The sequence below is a fragment of the Colletotrichum phormii genome, assembly GCF_030913505.1.
Source record: "Colletotrichum phormii strain CBS 102054 chromosome Unknown BDP81scaffold_26, whole genome shotgun sequence".
Taxonomy (NCBI): Eukaryota; Fungi; Ascomycota; class Sordariomycetes; order Glomerellales; family Glomerellaceae; genus Colletotrichum; species Colletotrichum phormii.
Window position 1 is genome coordinate 597,290 of NW_026851468.1, and position 26,741 is coordinate 624,030.

The 26,741-nt window shown below is 53.2% G+C and overlaps 7 protein-coding genes and 1 non-coding gene across 8 annotated transcripts; 3 read left to right on the forward strand and 5 right to left on the reverse strand.

Annotated features, from left to right (window-relative positions):
- Positions 1-34: 34 nt before the first annotated feature.
- On the reverse strand, positions 35-604 carry BDP81DRAFT_330876 (cytochrome b5-like heme/steroid binding domain-containing protein; the record flags this gene model as incomplete). Its single annotated transcript, XM_060585455.1, has 2 exons — positions 35-430; positions 509-604. The coding sequence occupies 2 exons, from the start codon at positions 602-604 to the stop codon at positions 35-37; spliced, it is 492 nt and encodes a 163-aa protein (XP_060440066.1).
- Positions 605-4,367: 3,763 nt separating this feature from the next.
- Positions 4,368-6,362, forward strand: BDP81DRAFT_330906 (uncharacterized protein; the record flags this gene model as incomplete). The annotated part of the gene is made up of 1 exon (XM_060585461.1): positions 4,368-6,362. One exon carries the CDS (start codon positions 4,368-4,370, stop codon positions 6,360-6,362), a length of 1,995 nt encoding a protein of 664 aa, XP_060440067.1.
- A 2,649-nt stretch (positions 6,363-9,011) lies between these two features.
- BDP81DRAFT_502426 (uncharacterized protein) lies at positions 9,012-14,793 on the forward strand (the record flags this gene model as incomplete). Its single annotated transcript, XM_060595567.1, has 9 exons — positions 9,012-9,181; positions 9,237-9,507; positions 9,565-10,235; positions 10,298-11,786; positions 11,854-12,008; positions 12,466-13,092; positions 13,146-14,049; positions 14,105-14,437; positions 14,522-14,793. 9 exons carry the CDS (start codon positions 9,012-9,014, stop codon positions 14,690-14,692), a joined length of 4,791 nt encoding a protein of 1,596 aa, XP_060440068.1. The 3' UTR covers positions 14,693-14,793.
- A 43-nt stretch (positions 14,794-14,836) lies between these two features.
- On the reverse strand, positions 14,837-15,842 carry BDP81DRAFT_438603 (isochorismatase hydrolase). Its single transcript, XM_060591330.1, has one exon. It carries the CDS (start codon positions 15,574-15,576, stop codon positions 14,911-14,913), a length of 666 nt encoding a protein of 221 aa, XP_060440069.1. The 5' UTR covers positions 15,577-15,842; the 3' UTR covers positions 14,837-14,910.
- Positions 15,843-16,182: 340 nt separating this feature from the next.
- BDP81DRAFT_t315 lies at positions 16,183-16,263 on the reverse strand. The gene has a single exon. It is a non-coding gene; the product is annotated as a tRNA-Thr (tRNA).
- A 625-nt stretch (positions 16,264-16,888) lies between these two features.
- BDP81DRAFT_454118 (DnaJ domain-containing protein) lies at positions 16,889-18,566 on the reverse strand (the record flags this gene model as incomplete). Its single annotated transcript, XM_060592900.1, has 3 exons — positions 16,889-17,053; positions 17,110-18,374; positions 18,461-18,566. The coding sequence occupies 3 exons, from the start codon at positions 18,564-18,566 to the stop codon at positions 16,889-16,891; spliced, it is 1,536 nt and encodes a 511-aa protein (XP_060440070.1).
- A 1,149-nt stretch (positions 18,567-19,715) lies between these two features.
- Positions 19,716-20,669, reverse strand: BDP81DRAFT_465022 (NAD dependent epimerase/dehydratase; the record flags this gene model as incomplete). Its single annotated transcript, XM_060594224.1, has 2 exons — positions 19,716-20,165; positions 20,226-20,669. The coding sequence occupies 2 exons, from the start codon at positions 20,667-20,669 to the stop codon at positions 19,716-19,718; spliced, it is 894 nt and encodes a 297-aa protein (XP_060440071.1).
- Positions 20,670-22,739: 2,070 nt separating this feature from the next.
- On the forward strand, positions 22,740-25,073 carry BDP81DRAFT_383822 (farnesyl-diphosphate farnesyltransferase). The gene is made up of 4 exons (XM_060586941.1): positions 22,740-23,274; positions 23,360-24,419; positions 24,501-24,662; positions 24,776-25,073. Exons 1-4 carry the CDS (start codon positions 23,219-23,221, stop codon positions 24,890-24,892), a joined length of 1,395 nt encoding a protein of 464 aa, XP_060440072.1. The 5' UTR covers positions 22,740-23,218; the 3' UTR covers positions 24,893-25,073.
- The last annotated feature ends 1,668 nt before the right edge of the window (positions 25,074-26,741 follow it).

Genomic DNA, 26,741 nt, shown 5'->3' on the forward strand with positions numbered 1-26,741 from the left:
TTCTATGTGAACCCGAAAATCCAAACCATGTACATCAGTCCATCTCATCCATCGCACTTGGCTTCGAGCCCTCTTCCTCATCTACCAACAGCCCCACGAGGCACGCGGAGAGCATAGTCTCGTAGTTCACCCAGGGATGAATCTCCCCAAACAGTTTCGTCCCATCACGCCCCGCACCGCGCAGCAACTCGGGCTCACCGGCCGGGTGATATGGCAGGTACGGCGTGATATTGTACACCCTCCCACCCAGCGCCATCCAGGCATCTTTCCCCTTCCTACCCGTCATCTTCTTCAGCATCGACGGCGTGACTTTGAGGTAGGGCGTCGAGGGCGGGAGGTTGCGCAGGTCCGCGTTGGGACCTGAGATGCGCGCCCAGTCGAGGGGCGAGTGGCCCGGTGTGAGGATGACTTTGCGTGTTGGCTTGGGGGCCTTTGCGGAGTGTGTTGGCGGCGGCGCGAGAGAGGAGCCGAGGGAGGAGCCTCCGGATGCTGGGCCACGGTTCGGTACGGGGCCGCGGGCGCGTTGGGGGGAGTTTATTGCTGGGAAAGCGGCAAGGCGAGGGGGGACTGGGCCGCGAGGTGTTGGGGCTGGTGGCGGCATCATGTTGGTCGAAGATGTTGAAGGCGGAGGAGGAGGGGGCATGCTTCCTTTGCCGAGCATGGGTCCTGAAGGTGAAGAGAGTGGTGCGCCGAGGGATGGGGCTGCGGGTGCCTTTGAGGGTTCTTCGAGGGTGAAGGATGGTACGGGTGCGATGGGAGCGGCGGGGGTTGCCTTTGGTGTTGTTTGTTCTTCGGCCTCTGGCTCGGTTACCAAGGGCGGCGCGGGAGTGGGAGGATTTGGGGAGGAGCGGCGGATGACCGGCGGAGGAGGAGGAGGCATAGCGACGGCGGCGGTATTGCGCAGCGCGGGTGCCGGTGCGGCGACGGGGTCTTCGGGGAGGTTGATCGTTGGCGGGGGAGGGGCATCGCGCGGCTGTTCCGTGGTAGAGGGCTCAGATGCGTGCCCGTTGGTCGTTGTCGAGGAGGCCGTCGACTTTGAGTCATGTTGGTTGCTTGGCGGTGGAGGAGAAGAGGACTTTGACCGCGTAGAAGGCGGTAGGAGCTTTGCGTCGTTTCGCCAGGCGAGGAGGAAAGGCGGCATGAAGGGGTGAATCCATGGCGGAGGGGCAACGATGACCCAGACGAAGGAGGCGAGGATGAGGGAGACGCCGATGTAGCCCATGTTTGCGACCCGGTGATGGTCCGTTGGCCGCGACGGGGGATGATGGGGTGGGAGGAAGAGAGGTTGAGGGAAAGGAGAAGAATGGAAATGTCGAAGTGTGGTTGTGATGCGGCTGAATACCTCTGGGAAGCTGCGGTTGTGTGAGTGTCACTTTCCCTTGGAGGGTCTGCGCAAGATGGGAAATCTTTGTCAGCTTGCAGCGGTTGCAACATCGATTTGTGCTTTCCGAGGCCGCTGAGTGGTGCAAGCTTTAGCTCGCGGGCTGCTAAGCGACAAGGGGGGTGCACGGGGTTCACTGGCGGGGTTCGAGCCTTCCCAGGCTGTTCAGCGGCATGACGCGCTGCAGTCTCAGTGCACCTCAGTCAACGGATAAGATAAGGTACAGAAGCAGCGCACTCCAGGACCTTGAGGGAAGCGAGGATGATGAGGTAAGCGGTGCAGAAGGATACGTACTCGGCGCTAAGGTGATTTGAGCCGGGCAACCAGCCAGACCCCCGGGACACGGGCTGACGGGTAGAAAAAAGAAAATAAACGAGATGGAACCAACCGGACCCCGACGCCGACCAAAACAAAAATAACAGACACCACACCAAGGGAGGGGAGGAGAAAAAAGAGAAAAAAGCAAAGATGATCGAAAGGTGACATGTCACCGCCGGGTCCACTACTTCCTACTAACCACTCACCATTTGCAGGCTAGAGGAACCTACTGGCCACCCCTCCACGCCCTCCATGCCCTGCTCGAATCCTCACCGATCACAGCCTACAGGGACTGGGTGCCGAGGCAGACAAGGCAGGGTTGGTGGGTTTGATGGTCGTCCTTTGTGCAGGATGCCGTTGTGTTGAAGCTGCAACGCATGAATAAACAAATGCCAATCGAGATGAATGATGGGGAAGGATGGCGACACGGAGAGCACGAATGCATGGTCAATGGATGCAGGAACAACCACACACAGTCTCTACACCACAAGTTGAAGGCGACAAGACGCGCACAATAATAGAAGCGTGGGCCATGGTCGTGAACGTGGTTCCTGTGGTTCCCGTGGTTCTACGGATACCAAATCGAGGCGAGTCCGAGCTGGGGGTGTTTCTGTCAACGATGAAGAATAACGATGTCAGTTTGCATTTCTGCATCTCTCGTAATTATCGTCTCGTTCCGGACAGGCATCATATGGTTCCTTGTCTCTATTCATTGCCTTACCTTTTGAATGACATTCATTCTTCAACTCGCGCCTCTTCTCCCCCTCTCCTCCATTCCCGCGTTTCTTTTTAACCTGAACGCGTCTACTCTTCTTTTAGGCTTGAGCACCTGACGGCACATGTCTCAAATCCGGCATTGCTCCTGTTGATCACAACTGCATGTTTCAATCGCAACGACGTTTGACATCGAGTCTATTCGTTTGAAGACACCCAGAGCGAAACAAGGCGCAAAGACACACAACACACACAACGTATACGAACCAAGAAAGAAAGAGAGGCAGAGACGGACACACGACAGCCTCATTCTCGGGCCCTCCTATCCTCACCGAGCAACTCTGACCGATCGAGCTCTCCCTCCCACTTCCGGGCCACACACGAAAAGAGCACACGAAATCCAAAAGAGACATCAGAACCAGTAGCGACATTCGACACACACCGCATCGTGGATTCGTGCCTCGTACCGGAATTACAGGCTCTTCAACAACCCTCGCTCAACCTTGACTTCGAAAAGGGACCCCCTCAAAACAACCCCACTGCACACACCGCAGACAAGATTGGCCTTGCGCAGGCCCCCTTCTTCAGGTTTATTTCCAGAATTTCCAAGGGACAGCCCGGGCCAGGGGTGGACACCGGGAGACAAGACTCCAAGAGTGGAAGAGAGAGAGACACAGACTGCCAGGGACGAAGCCAAGAACCGCCAGGGACTTCCCAGCACAGAGGCCTTTTCGTCCAATGTCTCGAGTATCACAATCAAGTACCTTTCCCCGAACCACCACCTCCTTTTCGCAGCGCTCCCTAGTGGAGGTACTTCCGCACCTTTAGCACCAGCATCTGCAACCGCACCCGCACACCCGCACCTGCAGGTACGTACCCGCTTGCAGGTTAGTTGCTGCCCCCTCAGAAGATGCGAGCGCTCTCCTCCGTGGGCGTTGGCGGCGGTGGTGGCAGCGACACCAGCAACAACAGCAGAAGGAGCAACAACACGCCGGCTGGCTGCAACAATCTTTCGACTGCTCCCTCGGCCCCGTCTCCCTCACCTTCACCAAGGCACGCCGGCGATTCATTGACATCGCCGCCACCGAAAGGCACTCAGTCACACACCACCACCAACCGTCCCCAGCAGGGCAATACTAAGCTACACCCAAATCACCAACAACACCAAAAACACCTCGTCGTTCAGCAGGGAAAGCAGACGCCCGACTCGTCCCGAACTAGGAGAAACATCAGGCCATCCATCTCACCCGCCACCCGCATCAACCCCGCCGCATCTGCTCCTCGTACATCATCCAACTCTTCCAGACCACCTGGGACGACGACGACATCATCATCCCGTCCATCGGCTGCTCCCTCGGGTTCCTCTGGCTCGGGTGCTTCTGCTGGTCCAACCTCCGCAACATCGCCCGCCGCCGTCGCTGTCGACCGCAAACCCACGGCGGCCCAGCTCCGAACCACAAATAATCCCACTTCGACTAATAACACCAATCCCGCCGCCGCCGATCACTCGCCCACCCCTACTGCTGCTACTCCTACCACCACCACACGCCCACCACGGCCACTTACCGCTGCTGCCACTGGCCCACCAACGATAAACGGGCCCCGACGCATCACAGCTGCTGCCACCAGTGCCAGCACCACCAAAACAACCACCACCACCGTCGGCCCAAACACAACATCGTCACCCTCACCTCCCACCACCACCACTTCGTCAACGCCGACAACAACTCCAACACCACACCCAACAACGACCCCATCGTCAACTCCATCCACTACCTCGAGACGACAGCCACCAGCCCTGTCCTCCAGCTTGCGCACACCCCTCCGCACACGAGACCAAAATGTCCTGAACCCCTCTCGACCTGCAAACGCCGCGCGAGCGAAGCCTTCGCCTACCCCATCACCCACCACTGGCACATCTCCAGCGTCCGCTTCCGCTTCCTCCACGCCCACCATGCCCCCCTACGAGAAAGGGGGCAGCACCACCACTCGTCAGCCTGCGATGCCTTCGCTCAGCGCAAAGGCAATCGGCCGAGCTCCTCTGACCCCGAAAGTCGCTGCGAAACCTTCTCCCCCGGTCGTCACCCCCATGGGTCGTCGCCGCAACGACAACACAAGTAGTAACAACACAAATTACCCCACACAACCGCACATAAATGGCGGAGGTGCGAGGGACGATCTCACGAGTCCTGCACCCTTCCTGGCTGCGAATAACATCACTCCTCGCACTGGGAGTCGCCAGAGCCGTGTCAGCAGTACCAACACAACCCCGAATGGCACTCCGGATCCGGACAGGAACGAATGGGATCGCCAGCCGACACTTGAGCCCCCGAGGCGGCAGGTCGTCACCTTCAGCCCGCCTTCGAGCGTCAGTAGCAGGAACGACGCGAACGATTCCAAGTTCTTCTACGCCAGCGAGGCAAAACCGTCGCAAGCTTCCCAGCCGAAAGCTCAGCCTCTCAAAGCCCAGCCCAGACCTCTAGCTCCCCAGCAGCGAAATTCGACTTTCATGTATGCCAATGGCGGTGCTGTCGATAAGAACAGGCCTACATCACCCGGCATTGGTTTCACGCCCGTCCTGGCGCCGTCGCTTGCACCGTCCCTCTCTCCGCAACTCGCGCCGGCGCCGGAGCCGCCATCGAGCAAATTCTTCTACGCCAATGGAGCTCCCAATCTACAGCCTGGCTTCCGGCCCTCGTCTGCAGCATCGATGACGGGTTCAGTCACTTCGGCATCGAGCAAGCTGCATAGGACATCAGCAGGCTCGGCGAATGGCTTCCCTATGGCCCAGCGACCGCTGTCGCCCAACAAGCCAGCTCAACTTCCGACGTCCGCGCCGTTAGTCAAGAGCAATAGCATGCCGCCTCACACCGTTGGCCGGGCCCAGATGACTAGTCCTCCGCCGTCACATAAGCGTAGGACGAGTACCGATACGCTCTCGCAGGTGGCAAGTCATGTTGGATCAGAGGCTCCAGCAACAGATGTCATGATCATGTCGAGGTTCATGGCCTCCCAAACATCGACACCCTCCGAGCTGCCGTCGCCAACGGTACCGAGTTTCTTTGCGCAACAACCAATCACGATTGCATCGATAATACAAGCAGCAGACGATCTGGAAGAAGAGGACGAGGAGCACTCGGCTGATGAGGATAATGACCCAGAGGATCTACACAGCCCGACCAAGTCATCCCATGGAGATCCGCTGAACGACATGGTCCTGAACGCGAGAAGAGAGCGCAAGGTTCAGGATCTGGAAATTACCAACGCATCTCTCGAGGCAATCAACAGGTCGCTGGAGAAGCAATTACGCAAGCAGACTGCAGAACTCAGGAGGTACAAGAGGCTGTCAAGGTCTGGGCGTCTATCTGTCCCTCCTTCGGCCGGGTCGAGCCGGATGACTTCCGCCGAATCTACCCCTGCAGGCCTGGGCATCGAAGGACTGGACTTATCGGATCTCAGCGAGGAGGAGGCGGAGGGAGAGATGGATGATTCCATGTTTGAATCATCAGAGCTTTCCGAAACGGATTCCATGTCGATATCAAGTCCCAAGGAAGATCCGGAACGAGACGAACGCCGCCGGACTCGGGATGAGAAGCGCCTCCGATTGGATCTCTCCAAGCATAGAGAACTGCTTGTCGACAGCCAAAAGATCAACGTGAGCATCAAGAGATGCTTGAATTGGACGGAGGAGCTTATCAAGGAGGGCAAGAAGGCCCTCGAGTACAGCGTTCGCCCTAGCGACGTGGAGCTGCCCCCGCGGGTGCTCCGCCCGGCATATCTTGAAGAGAACGAAGATGGAGAGAAGGGGCAGAAGGATGAGTTCACAACCTCCTTACCGAGCAGCCCGTTAAATTCACCGAGGAGTCTGTCGCCCCACTGGAGTAACCCGCAGGACCGCGATAGCGGCATCGAGCTCCCTGCAGACGAAAAGAGGTACAACATAACATAATCTACAAAGCAGACCGGATCTCACCGTCGCGGCCTGGACGTTGCGGCGGCATCGCACAACATCACCACTCACGGAATATACACATTTCCTACAAAACATTTGAGTTTTCTTGCATGGCACGGGGATGGGTTTGGGATAAGTCGGAACTACGGCGTTTTCTTTTGTTTTCCATGAGAAGCCTTTGAGACAGAAAGGGAAAAGGTTTCATCCCAATCGGCGAGGCATAGTCTCTTACCCCTTCAGAGGGGGGCTATGAAAAGGGGCCTGCCGCATACACACACTGCTTTTATTATACCTACTTTTTTACTGGTTCTCTCCTTTGTCACACTGTTTTTTGTGTACCAACAGATACCCCAAAGCACTTTACATATAAACAACGGAACATAAAGGGGCGGGCCGAATGAAGGATGTCTTCATGGCTGCGCTTAGGTTTGGTTTGGGAAACTTTTGTTGACTCTTGCCCAGAATTAGGGAGCAAGAGCACAAAAAGACGAGACAGTGGGAGGAAGATGTGAGGGTTCCAAAGACCCAAGCAGTGGCGAGCCGATTTGTATCATAGCAAATTCAAGCTAAGAAGGGCCGGTTAAAGACCTGGCTGAGATTTCAAAACTTTTGTGCCTTTACAATGTGATGTGTTTCCGTGTTGACATGGTAGAATAAGTGTGTTATGGTGTGACTGAGGTTGACTTGGACGTCCAACGTCTCTTCAGCCACGTCTTCTGGTGATGATTACATCAGAGGCTGCAAACCGTGTCACTGTCACGGGTGTTACGGGAAGGAGAATTTGAGGAACTGTGAGACATGAGGCTGCCAGTGTCCGAAGGGATGGGCCGAGGCCTTTTTTTATTTCAATGTCTTGGCGTTCCAGCTCTAAAGGGGGCGGCGAATTTCTCAACGGTCTCACTGAAGAGTCAGTATTAAGAGTCAAGTTTCCCTTTGTGATCACTTTTCAAGACGTTTCGGCATCGACTGGGTTGTAGACTAAGGAGGAGCCGAAGTAAGAACCTCGAGAATCAGGTGGCTTGGAGGGGTTTGGGAGCTTGGCTTGGTGTGAGGTTTTGCTGTCTGGTCTGGTTCTGCCTTTTCTTGTCCATCCTGGGCTGCTTGTAACGCTCCATGGTGAATCAGTGATGAAGCCCCGGTTCATGAAGTATACTTGCCACATAGGAGCCGCTGTAGAATCTCCTATATAATGGATCGATGGCGACGTTTGTAACAGCCATGCAAAAATTGCTATTGTGTCTTGACTGGGTTCTCATAGGTGAAATGGTGCCTTCTTTCCTTCATTGGGACCCATGAATTTGCGTTCAGTCTCAGTCCATATACTAAACTGGCGAGGGCAGACTGGGTCAAGCATGGCAATGATTCATGTCCTCTGATAAGTTTTCTTGCTTCTGTGTGCTATTTGTCTGGGAATATACAGACGATAAGTAGGGATGATGTTGCTAGGTAGATCTTGTTGATGCTTAGGATTCATCGCTGGTTTGCTTGCCGACGACCAAGGTGAAGTCTCATGCTGATTAGGGAGTTCCTGATCCCCAGCCATTTGAACTGACTTCTAGCCGGCTTCTAGGCCAATTCATGGTTGGTTTACTTCAATTGTCTGCGAGTTTGCGGCGCTTATCATATGGAAAGGTGCTTCGGACTTTGTTAAGCACACTTTCCTTTTGAGCCTAGCTTCAACCCGCTCCTTCCTATTTACATGAAGAATGCTTTCCTCCTGCCTCGGCTTTCTTTAAGAAATCAGATGTATTAATGAGGGTCACGATACATTGACTGGCGAGCAACGTCGGTTCAAGCTTCCATATCAGTATTTTGATTGTGCTGGTTGAACTACCGTCTACTTACTCGACATACGGAGGCAGTATTTTGCCTAAAGGTACAATTGGCTGGCAGATCAGCAGGATAACTGCGCTCCGTTGGACACCGGTAGTGTGGTATTAAGTTCAACTGGTACCTAGTGACCCTGAATACAAATCTTATCTGTTGTTTTGTTCTGCCACTAGCCCCCTGCGTAAGTCATTCACTCCCCATTCGTTCAGAGAGCCAACAGCCAACATCCTCCATCACCCAGAGAACTCCCTTGGGGACATGCATTCTCAGGTGGCCACAAGGCCGCTGCCCGAAATAGTCTGCTATTTCAGTTCATCTTATTGATCGTCAATGTGACATGTGTGCATGGCTACCGCTTGAACACCGCCATGTGGCTGCTCCGGAATCAGTCACTTCTGCGTTTCCATGGAGTTACCATTGCTGCGCCGCAGGAGGACCTAAGCGCCGGCGAGACGACGAGAGTTTATCTCGGGACTCGATAGCGGTTCTTGGCGCAGCTGTGAACTCCAGATGCGACGCTCTTACTAATGGGCGAATCACAGCTACCGCACTTGGGCTTCCTTGGCCCCCGGCGAGAGAGGCCATACCAACATGAAACTGCAACTTCTTGTTGGTTGGGGTGATTATCATCTCCAATCCCTCATATTAGGCAGTTTCGCCGGACACCTCGATGTCGGACATTCTGGATTTTACAGGATACGCGAATCTTCCACACTACCGTTCTGCCTCGAAGTCATTTCCACCAAGACTGAAGTCTCTGCAGTGCATCCATTTCATCATCACTCTAGAAGTGGACGAGTATTGTGATCTTCTCTAATGGCCGAATCAAACAAGCGCAAACGCGCCAAAAAACTAGTCCGGGCCATTGCCAAAGAGCATGGCTATCTGGATGGCGAGTTTTTGCGACGTCTTGATCCGGAGACACGCCGCGAAATCGAGGAGGCTCTACTCGAGAAGGATCAGATGATCGGCTCCAGTGTGATCACGTATGTTTCCGAGTCACATGGGTTCTAGGGCGATAGACTAATATCACTGGCCTAGACTTGCGAAGAATTTGTACTCGAGCAAGGCTCGTTTTGTATTCGAGCTCCTCCAGAACGCCGACGACAATGATTGCACGAAGGCAAAACAGGCTGGCTCTGTGCCATTTGTATCCTTTCGAGTTTTTCCAGGGAAAATCGTCCTTGAATGCAATGAGGATAGGTTCAGTTCCAAGAATCTTACGGCGATTTGTTCTGTGGGGAAGAGCTCCAAGAACAGCGCCCAAGGCTACATAGGAGAAAAGGGCATCGGCTTCAAGTCTGTCTTCATGGTAGCCTAGAAAGTGGTCATACAGTCAAATGCCTTCTCCTTCTCTTTCACGCACAAGAAAGGGGACTCAGGAATGGGTATGATATCTCCAGTATGGGAAGATACCCTTGAAGAGCTGAAGCCGCCATTGACGCGCATCACCCTACATCTTCACGAAGCTAGCGACGAAGCTGCGAGGATCCGTGAATCGATTCGCTCTCAATTCGAAGAGTTCCAAGCAAAGATGCTCTTGTTCTTCAAGAACATCCGAAAAATCCAGGTTGAGTTCTGCGGCGGCGAAGGTCAACGAAAGTCTTTGGTGACTTACAGCATCACTGAATCGAAGGCAGGCCTTGCAACACTGACGAAGATCAAGACAACGAACAAAATATCCAAAACGGAGACCATTTACTTTCGGTTCATGCGTCACGCCGCAAAGAACATGGCGCGAAACGAGAATAGGACTTATTCAGAGTCTGAAGAGGCCACTCGAGCGTACTCGAAGTTCGAGGTTATACTCGCGTTTCCCGTCTCAGAAACATCAATTCCTATCATCGAGCCCCAAGAGATCTTTGCCTTCCTCCCCGTAAGGCCAGTCGGGTTCAACTTCCTTATTCAAGCCGACTTTGTCACGGACGCAAGCAGGCAGGACATTGTTAAGGACTCTCTTCGCAACGCAAACCTCTTGAATGCTATCGCTGAGGCGTTTGTCGCCGCGGCGTTGGGAATCTGCGAACATGGGCCCTTGCGGTATTCGTGGACTAAGTTTCTGCCAGACAAAGAGCATTTTCTCATGTTTCATTCTGGCGTAGTTTAGTAACCAAGATCGAGAAAACTCTCCAGAAGGCGCCTGCTTTCTACGACCACAAAGGCTCTGGTGGAAGATTGCTTAGCGAGCTAGTCCGAGTCACTCCTGACACGGTTGACGAAAATGAACAGCCTCTGCTAGATGACGGTGAACCAGCAGAGATCATTTCCCGGCGTTATGAAGATGCAGATCTTGCTGTTCTAGAATCATATGGGCTACAGCGCACCAAGTTCACTCACTTCTTGCGGTGGTTGAATGCAGATCTCGACGACGAAGATACGTCGCGAATTATGTCTGGAAGCATGACCAAACATTGGCACGAGAAGATGGCAAAAAAGCCGTTACAAGCTTTCACCAAACAATACACTTCACACATGGAGGATATCAAGGAGATAGACCTCATACCCCTCGAAGATGGCACATGGGTCTCCACAGACTCGGAGCCAGTCTATTTTCCCCGCTTTGAGGACCTGGAAATTCCTGTCGACATTGGTATTAATCTTCTCTCACCGGCAGTGAAGAATTCAAGTAGGCTTCGTCTTTTCGAATTTCTGAGGGTGAAAGATGCCACACTCAAATTGGTGCAACAGGCTATCGCAGATCTATACGAGGACGACGAAAGTCTGGAGGAACTTTCCTTGAAAGCTTCAAAACAGCACCTCGAGTTTCTGTACATGACTGATCACTTGAAAGGCGGAACTTGCGTCGTTGACCTTCCAGTTTTCGACTATGACGGCATTCTTCAGACTTGGACAACGGATGAATTGTACCTTGCGGACGACGACATTTGCAATCTTTGGGAAGTCTTCGAGGAGACTGACCCAGGTCCAAACCCCGGCGACGGTGCACCGGGCTACGGTGTCTCATTTCTCGACGACCATTACTTCAATGACGAGCCAGCCACACCGAAAGGTCAAACAAAGTCGTGGAGTACTTGGCTTATCAAATATGCGCACGTTCGAGAGTACGTGGATTTTCGTCCAGAGGCAGGTACCCTCAGTCTGGAGTATGACGCACAGTACATTCAGAAACACAGACCAGATAAGTTCATGGAGTGTCTGCTCCAATTAAACGGAGCTCAAGATGAGGTCCTCTCATCCGACACCATCACTTGTCTCAGGGAAACGAAGGTACTTTGCCGAGGAAACCGCCAGATTCCTCTAAAGAAAGCCTACTTCCCTGTAAAAAGACTTGAGAGACGCGTTGTACAGTTTCTTGAGGAAAACATATTCTTTCCCTGGATTTGGGTCAAAGAAACCGAGGTTGTCGAGGAGATTACGCCAAAGTGGAAACCATTACTTTCAGATCTCAACGTCGGCCGTCCTAACAGCGACCTCGAGTTTGCTCTCACTATGCTCAAGTATTCAAAAGAAGCCTTCTCGCCCTCTCTGAATTCGACAAGTGTCGCTAGGTTATTTGAATTGTATCAACACATTCAGATGCAGTACACAGAAAGCAAGAACCGAGTCGCCGCGGCGGAAAGTATACGATTCGTAAGACAAGAAGCTGCCACTTGACAGAGAGCCTAACACCCGCAGAAACGTCTTTCGACGGAAACAGTGCGTCTTCGTTCCAGTTTCGAGTAAGAAAGTCTTATGGGTGTCGCCAGACAAGTGTGTCTGGAATGCTCCGCAACCCATGGAGAGCAAGTTTGATCTAGAACGGCTCTATCAGCCCTGGCTCAGTGGCGACGATGTGGACAGCTCTATTCTCACGTAACTGTTCACGAGCACACTCAACATTGGGAATTGCACGTGGAACAATCTTATTGAAGAGCTGTATCTGTTGGTATTCCTTTCACAGGGAAGTTGGTTCGAACCGTAGGGTCTTGTGGTTGACGAAGTATCAATATCTCTGTATTGATTGATTCTGCGTAAGGAGTAGAAGGGAGATTCCAACCGGAGGTTGGGTGGGTAGTCGAGGTCTAAGTGTACCCCCTCGAGGTGGCCCATGCTCTGCCCCTACTCGCGGTCGAATTGGACTTCCAATCCGACAGTATCAGTATAGGATGTTGGAAATCGAAGACGTCGACGTAGCCGGCACCATATATTGTGCTTTGCATAGATTGGCCTCAAGCAGTGAAGCTACTGATAGAGATGAGCACAGGTATCCTTTTATTTTAACACTTTCTCTCCTCAGGGCGACTACTAAACTCTTACGTACTTACTCTAGGGCACAATTCGAGAATGAGGCACTGATCTACTTTTATTCAGTCGATGAGGCATCTTGGTTCGATACGTCGGAATGTGTATGGTCTAGGGCGACCAAGTTGAGAGGGAAAGTGTCTGTCGCCGACGACTATGAAGATCTTGAAGAGTTTTTCGTCGATTACCTAGGTGTCAAAGAAGTGGATCTCTCGATGGCCATTGAGGAGTTGGAAGACGCAGCTTCCTCGGGATCTGAAGCGGTAATAACGGAAATCAAGGAATCGATTTGGGTTGTCAACTCGCTACTCTCGTCGGTTTCAATTCCTCCTAGCCCCAAGAGTCTATCAAAGTCTCCGATATTCCCCGTCAGGTGTCCAGACGGGAATGTTAAAACCGAAAGCGTAAGCACGGAGTTCTGCATTATCGATCGGGAGCCGCTCGAGGCCTCATTTAAGAGCAAGGTGAAGCTTCTTGACTTTACGTTGAAGGAGGTCGCTCAGCTGCGTCCCTTCATCGAATGGATACGCCTGCAAGATCGATTCATTTCACGCTGCGTCAAGGAAATCACCTCTTTCGACTGCGGAACGTCCACGCCAACTCCAACGTTGAACCCAGAGCGGCAAATTCGAAATCGAGCACACGCTCTCCTCAGGTCAGCAAATCCCATCTCTACTAATGCGTTTGTATACTGAAATCAACCAATAGAGTCGCTGCGCACTTTGACAGCCCTCGTTGCCAAAGCAAAAAAGACACAGACTCGTTCTATGATATCCTATTATCAGCACAAATATTTGAGACGGATAGGATCTCTTCAGACCTGCGCCTAGTTCAAGATGGCACTCCCCATGTGGTCAAGGGCAAAAAGACAACCCTGCACATTGACGAAGAGAACTCGAGCTTGAAGGTCTACCTTCCTCGAGACAGAGAAGATCATAAGTACATGTTTTCCAACGTCTTACCGCAAAAGCTTCTAGAATGGATGATGAGACACCCGGTCACACACATTTCCCAAGATGTCACGAACGGCAGCTTAGATGCGATCAAAAACATTATGCTGGCGCCGCTATCCTTGATCACCAGAGCTCTCCAAGATAGCGGTATAGCTCAGATTGAAGTTGCAAACCGCGACGAGGCCATGGCATCAGAAATGGTGTTTTCGGAACCGACGGCCTCGATTTCCCGTAGCGGAGACAACACCGGCTCGGTTTATAATGGACCACACCCATCGAACTTCAGCCGACTATATTCCCTCGATTCCACCAGCTCAGAGGACTTGATCAACCGGGAGGTCTCGGTGACAGTCATTTCTTCCTCGCAGCGGCGTTCCAACGCCTCGCCCCCTAGACTCGTCCAGCGTGTACTGCCGATGCCTTCGCCTGGGGGAATCCAGAATGATACCACCAACAACACCCGCTACGTTTCTCTCTTGGACAATGTCATTTCCGCAGGGCGTAGAAGACGGGTCAACGGGCTGCCAGTCTGTGGGACGTTCAACATGAGCCAGCTGCAAGACAATCTGCCAGCCTCTCGTGGAGACACAGATTTTGGTTTACGCTCGGCGCCTCAGATCGAAAGGGACTGCAAGATTGGCGCAGCGGGTGAACTCTTCGTACGTGACATTCGTGATTCGTGTGCCAGCGCGTAGCTAACCGTAACAACAACAGGTCTATGAGCTCTTGTCCCATTTGTATGAGGACAACTCTCCTCTGCCGCAGCTGCCTGGCTTCTCAAGAAGCAGCTGGCAGAGCACTATCCGCAAGTATGTGACAGTACATCCAGAGTATGCAAATATGTCGCCATGGAGTGGCCGAGAGACCTCGGATATTGTATATCAGGACACCAGCAACAGGTTGACGGCCCTCTTCATCGACAAGGGCTACCTCCAGGAGCAACCGCGGGGCTCGATTGGTGGTGGTCTCAATTACTTCATCGAGGTTAAGACAACTACCATGGCGTGTGAGACACCATTCTACATGAGCAAAGCTCAGTATCAAAGAGTGCGTCCCCCAACCCCTCTGTCGTGTCGCAACGCAGCGTCTTTCCCACTGAGAAACTAGGCACGAGAGGCTGACAACCGGCAGATGAGAGATCAAGTCATCACAGAAAACAGCGACACGGTCTACGTCATCTTCAGAGTCTACAACCTCGGACAAGTAAACATGGGTTACAAGGTGTACCTGGATCCAGAGACATTGAGAAGGTCTGAGCAGTTGAAGTTCACCGCCGAGACTTGGTCTGTTATTCCGGGCTGAGGCTGCGTTGAATGTCGGGGTACTTGACTTCAATACCGGACGGACTCAAGAGATTTCTCAAACTTGAGTTGAGTTGTTGGTCTAAGCAAAACGAGTTTGACAACTTGTTCATCTGCATGTATGTTTTGAATGCAACACAGAATGTTCAAGTTCAACGACTGGTAAAAGTCGATTATTGAGGACTACTTATCAATGCTGCATATATTTTGTACTTTGAATCATATGCTACCCAATATCTCCGTCAACACGTTCTCGGTACTGACAACCTTTGCAAACTCCCCATCCAGACTAGCCAAATTAACAGCATGCACAGTCTCGGCATCAAAACCACTCTTTTCATAAGTCGCAACCGCATCCCGAACTAATATCACCCCACTCCCGTCTACCCCTCCAGCCTCGCCCAGAACCTGAAGGTTGGCCGCCATCCGCACCGTGGTGCTCACGCAGTGATCCGTCGTAAGGCCAGCCACAATAAGCTGCCGGACACCGGTGGCCCTCAGCGTCGCCTCAAGCTCGGTACCGATAAATGCGCTGTTAAAATTCTTCGTAAAGATGGGCTCTGAACCCGAGGCGAGGGGCGCTGCGAATGGCAAAGGCGCAACGGACGGCGTTGATGATCCTTCTAGATAGTGTGATGGGTGGAGGGCTGAGGTAGGTGATAGGGAATGATGGTGGACATGAAGGACGAGTACTGGACGACGCTCTTGGGAAGCCGGGCTTGACTTGATGGTGTTGTTGTATTTGCGTACAGTTGCGAGAAGTTTCTCAACGTTGGATTCGAATGTCGGCGTGCTGCGTGACGACCCCCAGTGGGTAGGATGTTTGAAGCCCGCTTGGATATCAATCAGGGCGAGCGCCGTTGGTGTGCTGGATGCGTGACGCATGGTGACGGACGAGCTGCGACAGCCGTTGGGAATCTCCTTGACAACAATAATTATTATCTGTGATCAATGATTCTGTTACTCGAATAACACCGATGAGCGATGGATTTAAGTACTTGCTATTTACCGCGCTTACATATCAAGACAACGGACGCCCTTATTATCAATTCGGCTAGTCATTAAAAGGGCGTTCAATGGACCCCCGCCCGTACGGCTGGGTGTGCCGGCCCCGTCTTTGGCATTCATTGGTATGACTCAAGAGGAAAAAAGCGTGGAAGAAACAAGTGTGGCCGCACGTCAGGCTGGCCCGCGGCATGTGTGTTATTAAGAGCAATTATTGTGAGTTCTAAGCAGAAAGCCAATCCATATCCCGATGCTGAACGGCGTTGGTGAAAAGACATGCGGGGTAAAGCGAACTGTCTGATGTTCCGAATTTATTTCCACTATACGCGTCAATCCAAAAATTTAAGCCAGATTTGGAGAAAAGGTAAAAATGAATTAGGTCATATTTATAGACGCCATTCAGCGCTCGATGGGATTTGTGTAGAACGTCAAAAATGCAGTTTCTGCAAAAGAGATCGTCGCTCCCGTGAAGGGTCTACGCTTGTATGCCTCGTGGCGGAATCGAACCGCCGATCTTCTCATGTCACTAGATACTAGTGAGACGCTATACCACTTAGCCAACAAGGCGATGTGTTTCGAGGGCATGTAGCAGGCTCAAGGACCGCTGCGGCGGATCCTCCCCACCAGCTTATAACCCCAACAAGCGACTTGGGAGAGCCAAACGGCATCGAGTTCTCGAGACGCCATAGACATTTCCTTTCTCTCAAGGCAACCCTCGAAAATCAGCCAAAGACATGGAGTTGCGGAAGCGTGTGGCATGAGCTAATTCAACAGTCAGAATCTTCGTCTTTCGAAAGGGCTGACCTGGTTGATCTCTCAAGCGGTTTCTAGTTGAGGACCATGACAGCACCCACCACAACTCATCTGAGTATTGGAAGTCCTTCGACACACATATTGCACGGTGCAAATCCACGGAGAAAAGGTCACGAGAGCCAGAGCTTTCAACCAAGTCCATCATAAAAGTATACTTTGTATTCGCTGATAATATCAGTCACCCATGCTGAATGGTGAGTGGGGAGCCAACTCCAACAACAAACAACCGTCAAGTAGTAGCCTCGCCCAAAAGTTCCGTCTATTCGCTCAAGTAGCCCAAGGTTGTAACAATCAGGTAGGCAAGCTCAGCCCAAAGAAGAATCGAAGTTCAAACGGTTGTGGTATCTAAAGCGCACTTATTCCCCTTTCCCGAAGCACTTCATGCATTCTCGGGCTTGGGGACATTAGGCGCATCCTCAGCAACCTCCGCTGACGGATGCTTCTTGCCCTTCTTCTTGGACTCTTTATCCTTCTTGATGGCTGCCTCGGCGACGAGCTGCTCGAAGACGAGGTAGTCCCCTTCCTCCTCTGGGGATCTCGCGGCCTGGAACAACACGTTAGTACTATGAACAGAATAGCAACTCTAGAGAGCAGAATTACCTTGGAGAAGATCTCAGCGATGATGACCAGCGCCTCAGCGCGCTCAAGTCTCTTGGCCAGGGGAACCTTCTTGTCGTTCAGGACAGAGTCGCACACCTCACGCAGCACACTCTGAATCTCGAACTTGGAGCCGCGCCATGCGGCAGTAAGGATCTTGCCTGTGACGCGGCGCTCGTACTCAGCCTTGCGATCCTCGGACCACTCCTCGCCGCCCTTCTCCTCCATGCGCGCCATCTCCTCGATGGTCTGCTGTGCGTCGATGGCGGAGCTGATGGTGTTCCAAGTCTCCTTCACGATCGTGCCCTTGTCCTTGACTCGGCTGAAGAAACCGCCAATGCCCAGGAACTTCTGACTCTTCAGCAAGCCGGTGGCCTTGGCCAAGTACGTCTGGCCGATGGCGTGGAGGATATCCAAACCAAAAGACTCCATCTTCATGTTCTCCATCTCGAGACGAGTCTTCTCTTGGAAAGACTTGGTGACGTCAGGGCCCTTGTCGGTCTCGGTCCATACGCTTATCCGGTCGAGGAGCTTGCTGGCGAGGGTGTCGACACGCTCCTGGCGGACGCGGGCGCGCTCCTTGTCGTAGGCGGCGAGCTGATCGCGCTGCTCCTTGGTCAAGCTGCCCTTCTTCTTCTCCTTCTTCCGCAGCGACTCCTCCGACTCGGGCTGGCCTGCGACTTCTTCCGAGGGTCTGTCCATAAGCGCAGGCCGGAGAGGGATCTGAGTGCGCTTTGCGGTACCAGAGGTACCGGACGGGCTCGGTGAAGGTGTTCTAGCCTCGGCGGCAGCATATGCTGGAGGGGGCGCGTCGGCGGTGCCGGTAGCGGCAGATTCGGGTGCCTTGTGAGCCTCCTTCTCATCTTCGACGACAATAGTTGGCGGGGGAGCAGCTGCGCCGGCGGCGGGGGCGGCGCCAGTCTTGTCTGCTTCTCCAGAGGCCTTCATGCTCTCCTTCGTAGCCTCCTCAGTACCGGGGAACTCGCCGTCGGCACCCTCGGCACCCTCTTCGCCCTCCTGCATGGTAATATCCATCGTCGCCGTCAGATCCTTCATCAGACTAATCTCACCGATCCAGTCGACGAAGGCATCGCCGCCAAAGATGGAGCTGAAGAACTCGGCCGGGTCGGCAAAGCCCTCAGAAGGCTTCGCGCTATCCTTTCCATACTTGTCGTAGGCTGCTCGAAGGTCCTTGTCGGAGAGGACTTGGTAGGCTTCGCCAATCTCTTGGAACTTTTCGTGGGCAGAGGGGTCGTTGGGGTTCTTGTCTGGAGGGGTCAAGTCAGTTTCCGTCACGCTGTAGAGAGCAGCGAAAAATCAAGACGAGTAGCAATGCGCGGGGACTTTTGCATACCCGGGTGGTGAACGATGGCAAGCTTTCGGTAAGCCTTCTTGATCTCGACGTCTGTGGCGGTGGGCTGGACACCGAGAGTGTCGTAGTATGCGGTATCGACGACCATGGTCGCAAGGAATGAGGGGTATTAGGTAGAAGGAAATCTAGGTATTGAAACGGCGCAGGTATTTTCTTGGCCGGAAAACAAGAGGAAAGGGTTGAATGAGGGAGTAAGAGGTCCTCTGCAGGAAAGATCGCGGGGTGTTGAGGGTAGGGATGGACCTGCGAATCGTGATTCAAGCGAGAATTACAAGGAATCGGACGTAACGGCGGTGGTCGAGCTGGGCGGTGCCACACCAACAAATGACCTAACTGCAAGGTGCCCACGCTGATTATTTTTGGGTGGATTTACGTTTTCGCGGTGCCCCGCCAGATTACGTCGTTGGGCGAGACCTGTGGGTGGTGGGCGGTCGCCAGTGTGGTCACTGTGGTGGGTTTCAGTGAGCATTGTGGTGACTTTTTGGTGAGTACCGGTAACCATGCACTGCCATGGAACTGCCAGGCTGAATTACGGTACCTACCTCTGAGCCTTACGGCTGGTAACTTGCTTTGCCTCCACCAGCTGCTGGCAAGGTGCCATCCTCCTTCCCGGCCTTCCATAGGCTGCATGGACGATGGCGATGTCCACTGCGGCCTTGGAGATTACGCGGACAGGGTCCTGCTGGCAGGGATGAAGTTGCACGGTCCAGCCCATCTGCCGCTCTCTGTCTTTGCATTACAAAGACTTGGCATTTCAAGATACAAATTCTAACCACCTCAAGACAGTATCATTCGGGAGTTCTTTGGAAGCTCGGTTGGAGCAAGCGTGTGGCTGGTATCAGGCTGGTATCACAGTCTCTACCGCCTCAGTTATCATATCACGACCGCTGTATCTGTAGCTCATGGCTGCATCGCGACATTTCTAGGCCTCCAAAGTGATCGACAATAGTTGGCGATCCGCTTCACAAGCTTTCAGAGCTTAAGTCAACCGGACAACGCCGAGATGACTCTTCTCCACCCCGGCTGCACCGATTCTCACACAAAGGACACCGTTCAACCTTCAGTGCCTGACATTAGCCTGATGAAACCTGGAATGATGCTATGCTCACTGCATCAATCTGGACACTTTCAGCGTTTCAAACTGCAATTTTCCTAGTTCATTCCAGTCTCTATATCTTGCTAGAGCAGCCAGGTTCCCATATGCGCCAAATCCGGTTTTCTTTTTTGTCTCTTCTATTTACACAACACCGTTGGCCTTCATGCGCTCGAAGCATCCCCGGTAAGCATCGTGAACCTCGGGCACCGTGTAGTTGTACTCCTTAAGCTTCTTCTCCAACTTAGTGGTGTCGAGCTTGCAGTTGCTGCGGCCGGCCTTGATGACCTTGGCCTGCTCCTCGAGCGAGAAGTTCTTCCATGTGAAGTCGGGGCGGACAATCTCCTTGAAGAGGGAGAGCACCTCGTTGTGGGAAATGGCTCCAGGGTTGGTGAAGTTGTAGATACCCGTGTCCTTGTGCTCCGCCATGAGGATGGAGGCCGGCAGGAGATCGGTAAGGATGGTGTTGGAGTTGGGGATATCAACGACACGGTCGTACTTGGCAATCTTGGTAACAAAGTTGCGGGGGTTGAGGTCGTCGCTGACGGGCATGCGGAGACGGAGGATGAGGCAGTTCTTGTAGTGCTTCATGATCTGCAGAGTATTCAATGAGTAATTGGTTCATCTGCCAGTGGGTTGTGGATTGTAACGTACCTCCTCAACGTGGCCCTTGGTGTCCGAGTAGAAGCTGTCCTTGAAGTTGGCAGAGTCGGTCTCGAGGTAGCCGGCACCGTCAATGGGGTGAGCATCATCGTACTGGTAGATGCAGCCAGTGGCGAAGACGGTGCAGTGGATGCCCTTGAGGAAGCAGGCGTCGGTGAGGTTAAGGGTGCCAACAACGTTGGATCGTATCGTAGCCTCCTTGTTGTCCTCACACCAGTCGACATTGGGGCGACCGGTGCAGCCAGCGCAGTTGAGGACATGGGTAGGCTTGACTTTCTCGAGCTCGGCGAGGACGCCCTCACGGTTCTCCATGCGGACGGTGGTGGTGTAGACCTCCTTGCCCTGTCCCTCGAGGAGGACCTTGAGGTGGTTCGCGACCCAACCCTCGCCACCCCAGATGAGGAACTTGTTCGCGGAGTGTCCGTTGGTAGCCATTGTGGATGATGGATTTGCTGTTTGTCCCGTTGGGCTTATAGTTTGGATTATCGGAGGGTTGTCGGAGGGTTGTCGGAGGGTTGTCGGAGAGGGGTCGGGCGGGATTTTGTCAGGATTCGACTCGCTGCTGGGATGGTGTAAGTTGACCGAGTCGGGTGGGATGTCGATTCGGACGTCTTATATGCTTGAGTCTGGCAAGGGAGAAAAACAGCTGGGAGGGTGAGGAAAGAAGAAGAAAAGGACAAATTGAGTAATTAGTAAGACAAGCCACTCGAACAGAGAGGGAAAGGGGAGAAAGAGTGTGAGACGAATTATTTATCTGGGGTAAGCGTGGCAGGTACGAGGCCAGGGAGAGTTAAAAAAAAAAAAAGAAAAAAAAAGACTCAAGCTCGAGTCTGCGGGGAGAACATAAAGTTTGGGTTCAGGTACGAGTCGTACTATCTGCCAATCTGCCACTCTACCCTTTCAGCTGTGCGGTCTCGACCCTCTTGACCCTCCCGTCTTCCGGTATGCTGGTCTGTCTAGATACCTCCAGCTACTGCATAGCAGTAGTAGAAGCAGCACAGCCGGCAATAATTAGTCGCAGCGACTTACATTGGATAGATGGTGTGTTCAATGTCGTTCCCACCCCCACCTTCGGGAGGTACCACGGTCAAAGGTGCGACCCCGTAGCGAAACTTACGTACCTCGAGTACGAAGCTTACCAGGAGCTACGTTCCATATTGATAGCTGCTGTTATCGGAGAGAGTAGTGGACAACTATTTACGTCCTGGCGTCCCCTAGCTTTGTCATGAGCTCTGGTGAAGTGGACTCCGTGGAGGATAGTTACCAGTAGTGGCAGGACATAATTAAGCAGGCTAGGAAAAAGCCATGATGTTAGCAAGAGACAAAAGGAAAAAGTAGCTACTTGGCTACATGGTGTCGCGGCAGCTCCAAGACAAGTATCGCAGAAGTGATGCGGCCTAGAATGAAGGAGGCTAGACGGATGGAAAGCCTCCTAAGGGAGATGCAGGCAGTGAGACATTGCCGTCCGATGGCTCACCGCATTATGCTCCCTTGGAGGTAATAGCGGTGGTGGTGGCAATGGCGGGCGGCGGCATGCCAGCGAGGGTCGAGTGCCGCGTCGGCCGTGGTGGAGACCAAAGGCCCGGAGCCGCAAAGAAACGTCCATCTCGGAAATCCTCAAGGGTCTCGGCCATGTGCTGCTGCGATGCCACCGTGGGATATCCAAAGGATCAGACGACGGGATGAGTTGCGCGCTGTTCGCATAGTCGGGCCATGAAGGGGGAGGCTGAGCCATGAGAACAATTGGACTGCTGCCGTGTCGGGGGGCTGACATGCGTGGAATTGCTGCTGCTCTCCACCCACACCTCGATTGGCGTATGCAGCAGAGTCGATAAATCATCTGTTATCGCCCTTCTTTCTTTCGCGGTGTGAAGAGGAGGAACAACAGCAGCAGCAGCAGTAGCAGAAGTGCGACGAAGATGCCAAGGGAAATTGTCGCTAAATGAAAGTCATGTGAGTTGGTGTTGGTTGCTAACCAGACGAGAAAGAGACGACGGACACTTCGTTCGAAAAATCGTTCGAAAAAGGCAGGAAGGCAGACCCTGAAATAACGAATTCCTTCCATTCCCAGCATGGAAGGAACCGCCATCTGTGCCCCGCACCTGCTGAGAATGAGAAGCAAAGGACCGGAAGGCAGGGACCTGCCCCGCCGTCACCTGCCACTTGCCAATCAGATCTAGTCCTCTATCCCATTGGTTCGCTTAGCTTTTAGCTGAACTGGTTGTGCCAGTGCGTTCGTGACGCCAATTTCAGTGACTGGATTAGGTGATGTTCAGCGGATGAGCTGCCATGCACAGGCGGGGCCACTGTATGACGGCGCTGTCTGCCACCCGCTGGCTGTCACTAGACCACCAAACAGCGCTGAGGCCAAGCCCGAGATGCCCTAGAAGCTTACCTAAGTGCCACTGTACCCTGAAATGAGGTGAGTGTGACGGGGAAACGGTCCCCGGGTTGCATTTTGCATGGCAATTTGGAGAAAAGGAGCTGGGGTCAGCTGCACTTTCCCCCGTTTTTGCGCCTTCCTGCCGGGTGAATTGAATTGGTCACTTTTTTGGACTTTTGATTTGATGACAGCGGAGAACTTCTTTCCCTCCTATTCTTCCGCGGTCTTGTTGTTGAATCCCCGTCTGCCGTTCATCCAAGGTCAACAAACCAGTTTGCTTGTCGAATCTTCTTCACGCAACAGCCCGTGTCCTCCTTGCTATAAAACGCACGCGAACTTAAGGTCATTGATTGGAACGTGAACAAACACGAAGAAGCTGAGACCACCTGCCAACGACTGCGCGCGCAAACCTTCAATTCGCAGCCCACGAAGAACCCGCACACTGCCAGTCAACTCCACGACCGTCCGGGAACTGACATAGCCTTGCCGCCTCCTCTACGACACTTGACTTCATTCTGTCATTGACGTCTCCTTGAGCCTCTGCGCTACTGTCCGAATTCGCCCTTCAACCTACCGTCCCCTGCGACGACTGACCGCCATCATGGGTGTCGTCTACTACCTCCTCCACCCGAACCAGCTTCGCTCCATCATTCAATGGTATGCTGCTTGACCTTCCCTCACCCGACACGCGCGCGCAGTGTGCCGCTGCTCCTGTATGGCACGTCTGCTCACACACTTCTAGGAAGGTCTGGCACGATCCCGTCCACCACCGCGATCCCTCCAAGGAAGACCCTACGCTGAAGTCATGCTTCGAATTCCTCAACAAGACGAGCCGCAGCTTCTCCGCCGTCATTCAGGAGCTCAACCCCGAACTCCTGGTTCCCGTTTGCTTGTTCTACCTTGTGCTGCGCGGCCTCGACACTATCGAAGATGATATGACACTGGATATCAAAGAGAAGGAGCCTCTGCTGCGCCAGTTTGACAAGTACATGGAGACGGACGGTTGGACGTTCACCAAGAACGGACCCAACGAGAAGGACCGCGAGCTTCTGGTGCACTTTGACGATGTCGTAACTGAGCTGAAGAAGATCAAGAAGCCCTACTACGAGATTATCAAGGATATCACGATCAAGATGGGCAACGGTATGGCCGACTACGCTCTCAATGCCGAGCACAACGAGAACGGCGTTGCGACTATCAAGGAGTACGAGCTTTACTGCCACTACGTCGCCGGCCTTGTCGGTGACGGCCTGACCCGCCTCTTCGTCGAGGGCAACATGGCCAACCCCAAGCTTCTCGAGCGCCCCGCGCTCACCGAGTCCATGGGACAGTTTCTCCAAAAGACCAACATCATTCGCGACGTCCACGAGGACTACCTCGACAAGCGCCGCTTCTGGCCCAAGGAGATCTGGAGCAAGCACGTTGACACCTGGGACGATCTCTTCAAGCCTGAGAACCTGCCCAAGGCTCTCGAGTGCAGCTCCGAGATGTTGCTCAATGCCCTCAAGCACACCGAGGAGTGCTTGTTCTACATGGCTGGTATCAAGGATCAGAGTGTCTTCAACTTCGTCGCCATCCCCCAGAGCATGGCTATTGCGACGCTGGAGCTAGTCTTCCGTAACCCTGCCATCTTCAACAGCCACATTAAGATCACCAAGGGCGACGCATGCTACCTCATGACCAAGTCAACACAGAACCTCCAAATTGTGTGTGAGGTTTTCAGGGACTACACCCGTCGGATACACAAGAAGAACGACCCGCGCGATCCCAACTACGTGCAGATTAGCGTGCAATGCGGCAAGGTATGTGGTGGTGTTTTTTTGTCTGAAGACACAATTGTCTCGCGTCAGAAAGTCAATTGCTAACCGTTGACCACCCTCCAGATTGAGCAATTCATCGACTCTCTGTTCCCGAGACAGGACCCCAAGCAGCTCGGAGAAGCGGCGAAACCGAAAGAGCGGGGCCAGCCGGGTATGGATGCAGGCGAAGCCTTCGTATTGGGTGGCATGGTTCTTCTGACCCTCTTTTTCGTATCTGGTCTTATGGTGAGTAGCTCTGAAATTTTCTTCTTCATTTCCCTTCTCTCTCTTTCAACATCAACATTCGCCTTCTGGCTTGTCTTTTCTACCCTCAACTCTCAACTAACCACCACCCTCAGATTGGAACTGCCTGGTTCTTTGGCGCACGCTTCGACTCGCTGTGGAAGACGGACAGCATTTACTGGCCTGGAAGCGAGACCGGCGCGGCGACGCCGATCGAGCACATGGAGCTGTAACTCTACCAGACAGACGAGAACAAAAGCTGTTCTTTGACTGCTACGTTGCATCTGACTGTTGACGGTACATATTGACGAGGAGTCTTCGGTTGCTCTCCGCCGGCATGGCTAGGAAATATTGAGGAGCCCATACTAATCTTGCTAATACACACCATCCTCGTGATGGGTTTTTCGCGACGCATCTTGTCGTTTTGCTGTTTTCATGGCGATTTTTCGTTCGGCAGCATCCCAACGTGACATGCTCCCTCTACAAACCTCTCAAACCAAGCACGGATGTCAAATTGCAATTCAGTCCCACCGCAAGGTGGTTATGACTGTAGTTGTGCCGAAGAAGTGCTGATATCAAAACCCACCGGCAAAGACCCCGTCCATCACGCGTCGGGTACGGGGCGGGCGTGTCTTCCAATGTTCTCGGGACGCGCTCTTCTGCTCCGGCTTGCAAACATTTCTTCACCGTATTCCACTGTTGTATGTGTCTCATTTTGTGCGACGGCCTCTTGAGTAGCCATAAGGCTAGGTCAACAGGAAGCCTTTTCACCCTCGTCTGATCTCCGGGTCTATGGCGATGAGGTGACAAGCGCTGTCATGGCTTCATGTTGATAAGCCTGCCGCCAAGGTTGACATGGTGTCTCTCTTGAGTCTCCCCCGGATTTCCGATACGCGAGGAACGTCCTGAGAAGAGCCAGAGGGACGATGAACGAAATCAAATCATCTTGTGTCTAGGGAACCGTTGTAATAAGTGTCAATAATCTAGGCTATCGTCTCAAAGGCCCTTGACTCGGCGAATTGGTCATCAGTGCTATGCAGAGAGCACTTGGCCTGCTTGACTTGGCTTCTATCGAGCATGGACTTGCAAGTCGCGTATAATCAGATGAAGCATGCGGCGCCGCGGTGCCTCTATGTATCTCATCCATTTGAACCCATTGAGCGCCCAAGCTCGTCAGGTTGCTGCGTGTGGTCTGCTATCGGTTTGCAGGCCCGCCACCGAATTTCTTCATCTGATGTTACTCGTGTCCGTTGCAGGAGACAGTGCGCGTGTTGCAAGCGAGGGTGCCGAGATCTCGTCAGACAAGTCAGCGAAGGCTCGGGAGGGGGGGCGCAAGATGCGGCTCTTGAAAGACTTCCCGGCGTTTATGCGCAGGGCTGAACCCGGGTTATGTACGAAGTACTGCACACAGTCTCTTTTGCCTCTTTTTACCTTTTCGCCTCTTCCCTGACACCTGGGTCAAGTCTGGGGGATTCATGAAACGTGGGAGTTTAGCTTCAGCCTTTCCAGCTCTGAGCTGTGACCACAGCCCTTTCTCTCGGCTCGGGTCAGAGACAACAGGCCGGAAACCACGAAACCACGTGAGTTGCGCGCAACCTTGGCACTACATAGATATCCCTTCCCCGTCCTGTCTCTCTCTCTCTCTCACCCTCTCTCGCTCTCGTCCGCTGCGCGCTGCGCGCGGGTGGCGTGTGGCGTGTGGCGGGGCACGGCGCGCGCGAGGACGGGAATCCCGGGCTGCCTGGCCGTTGCTGGTTCCCCCCCTTTGACGCCAAGACTTGAGATCTGCCGTTTTACATAGCAGTGCCAGCGCCAGATTGATGGGGGACGTTCAAGGGGAAGAAGGGAGACCGTTAGAGACGAGGCCAGGGGTCTTTTTTTCTTTCTTGCTGGATCATGCTTCAGCCAAGTCCTGGGCTGACTTATTTGTTGTATTCCAGGCTCTTGGTCACTTTTTTTGTCATGTGGGGTATTGTTACACATCTAGGTCTGGCCAAGATGTCTGTCTGCATATATTCTGGTATTTGTCAATACTATAGCTTTAGATGCCTGTTTCTTGGCTTGTCTTTCTTGTGTTTGTGA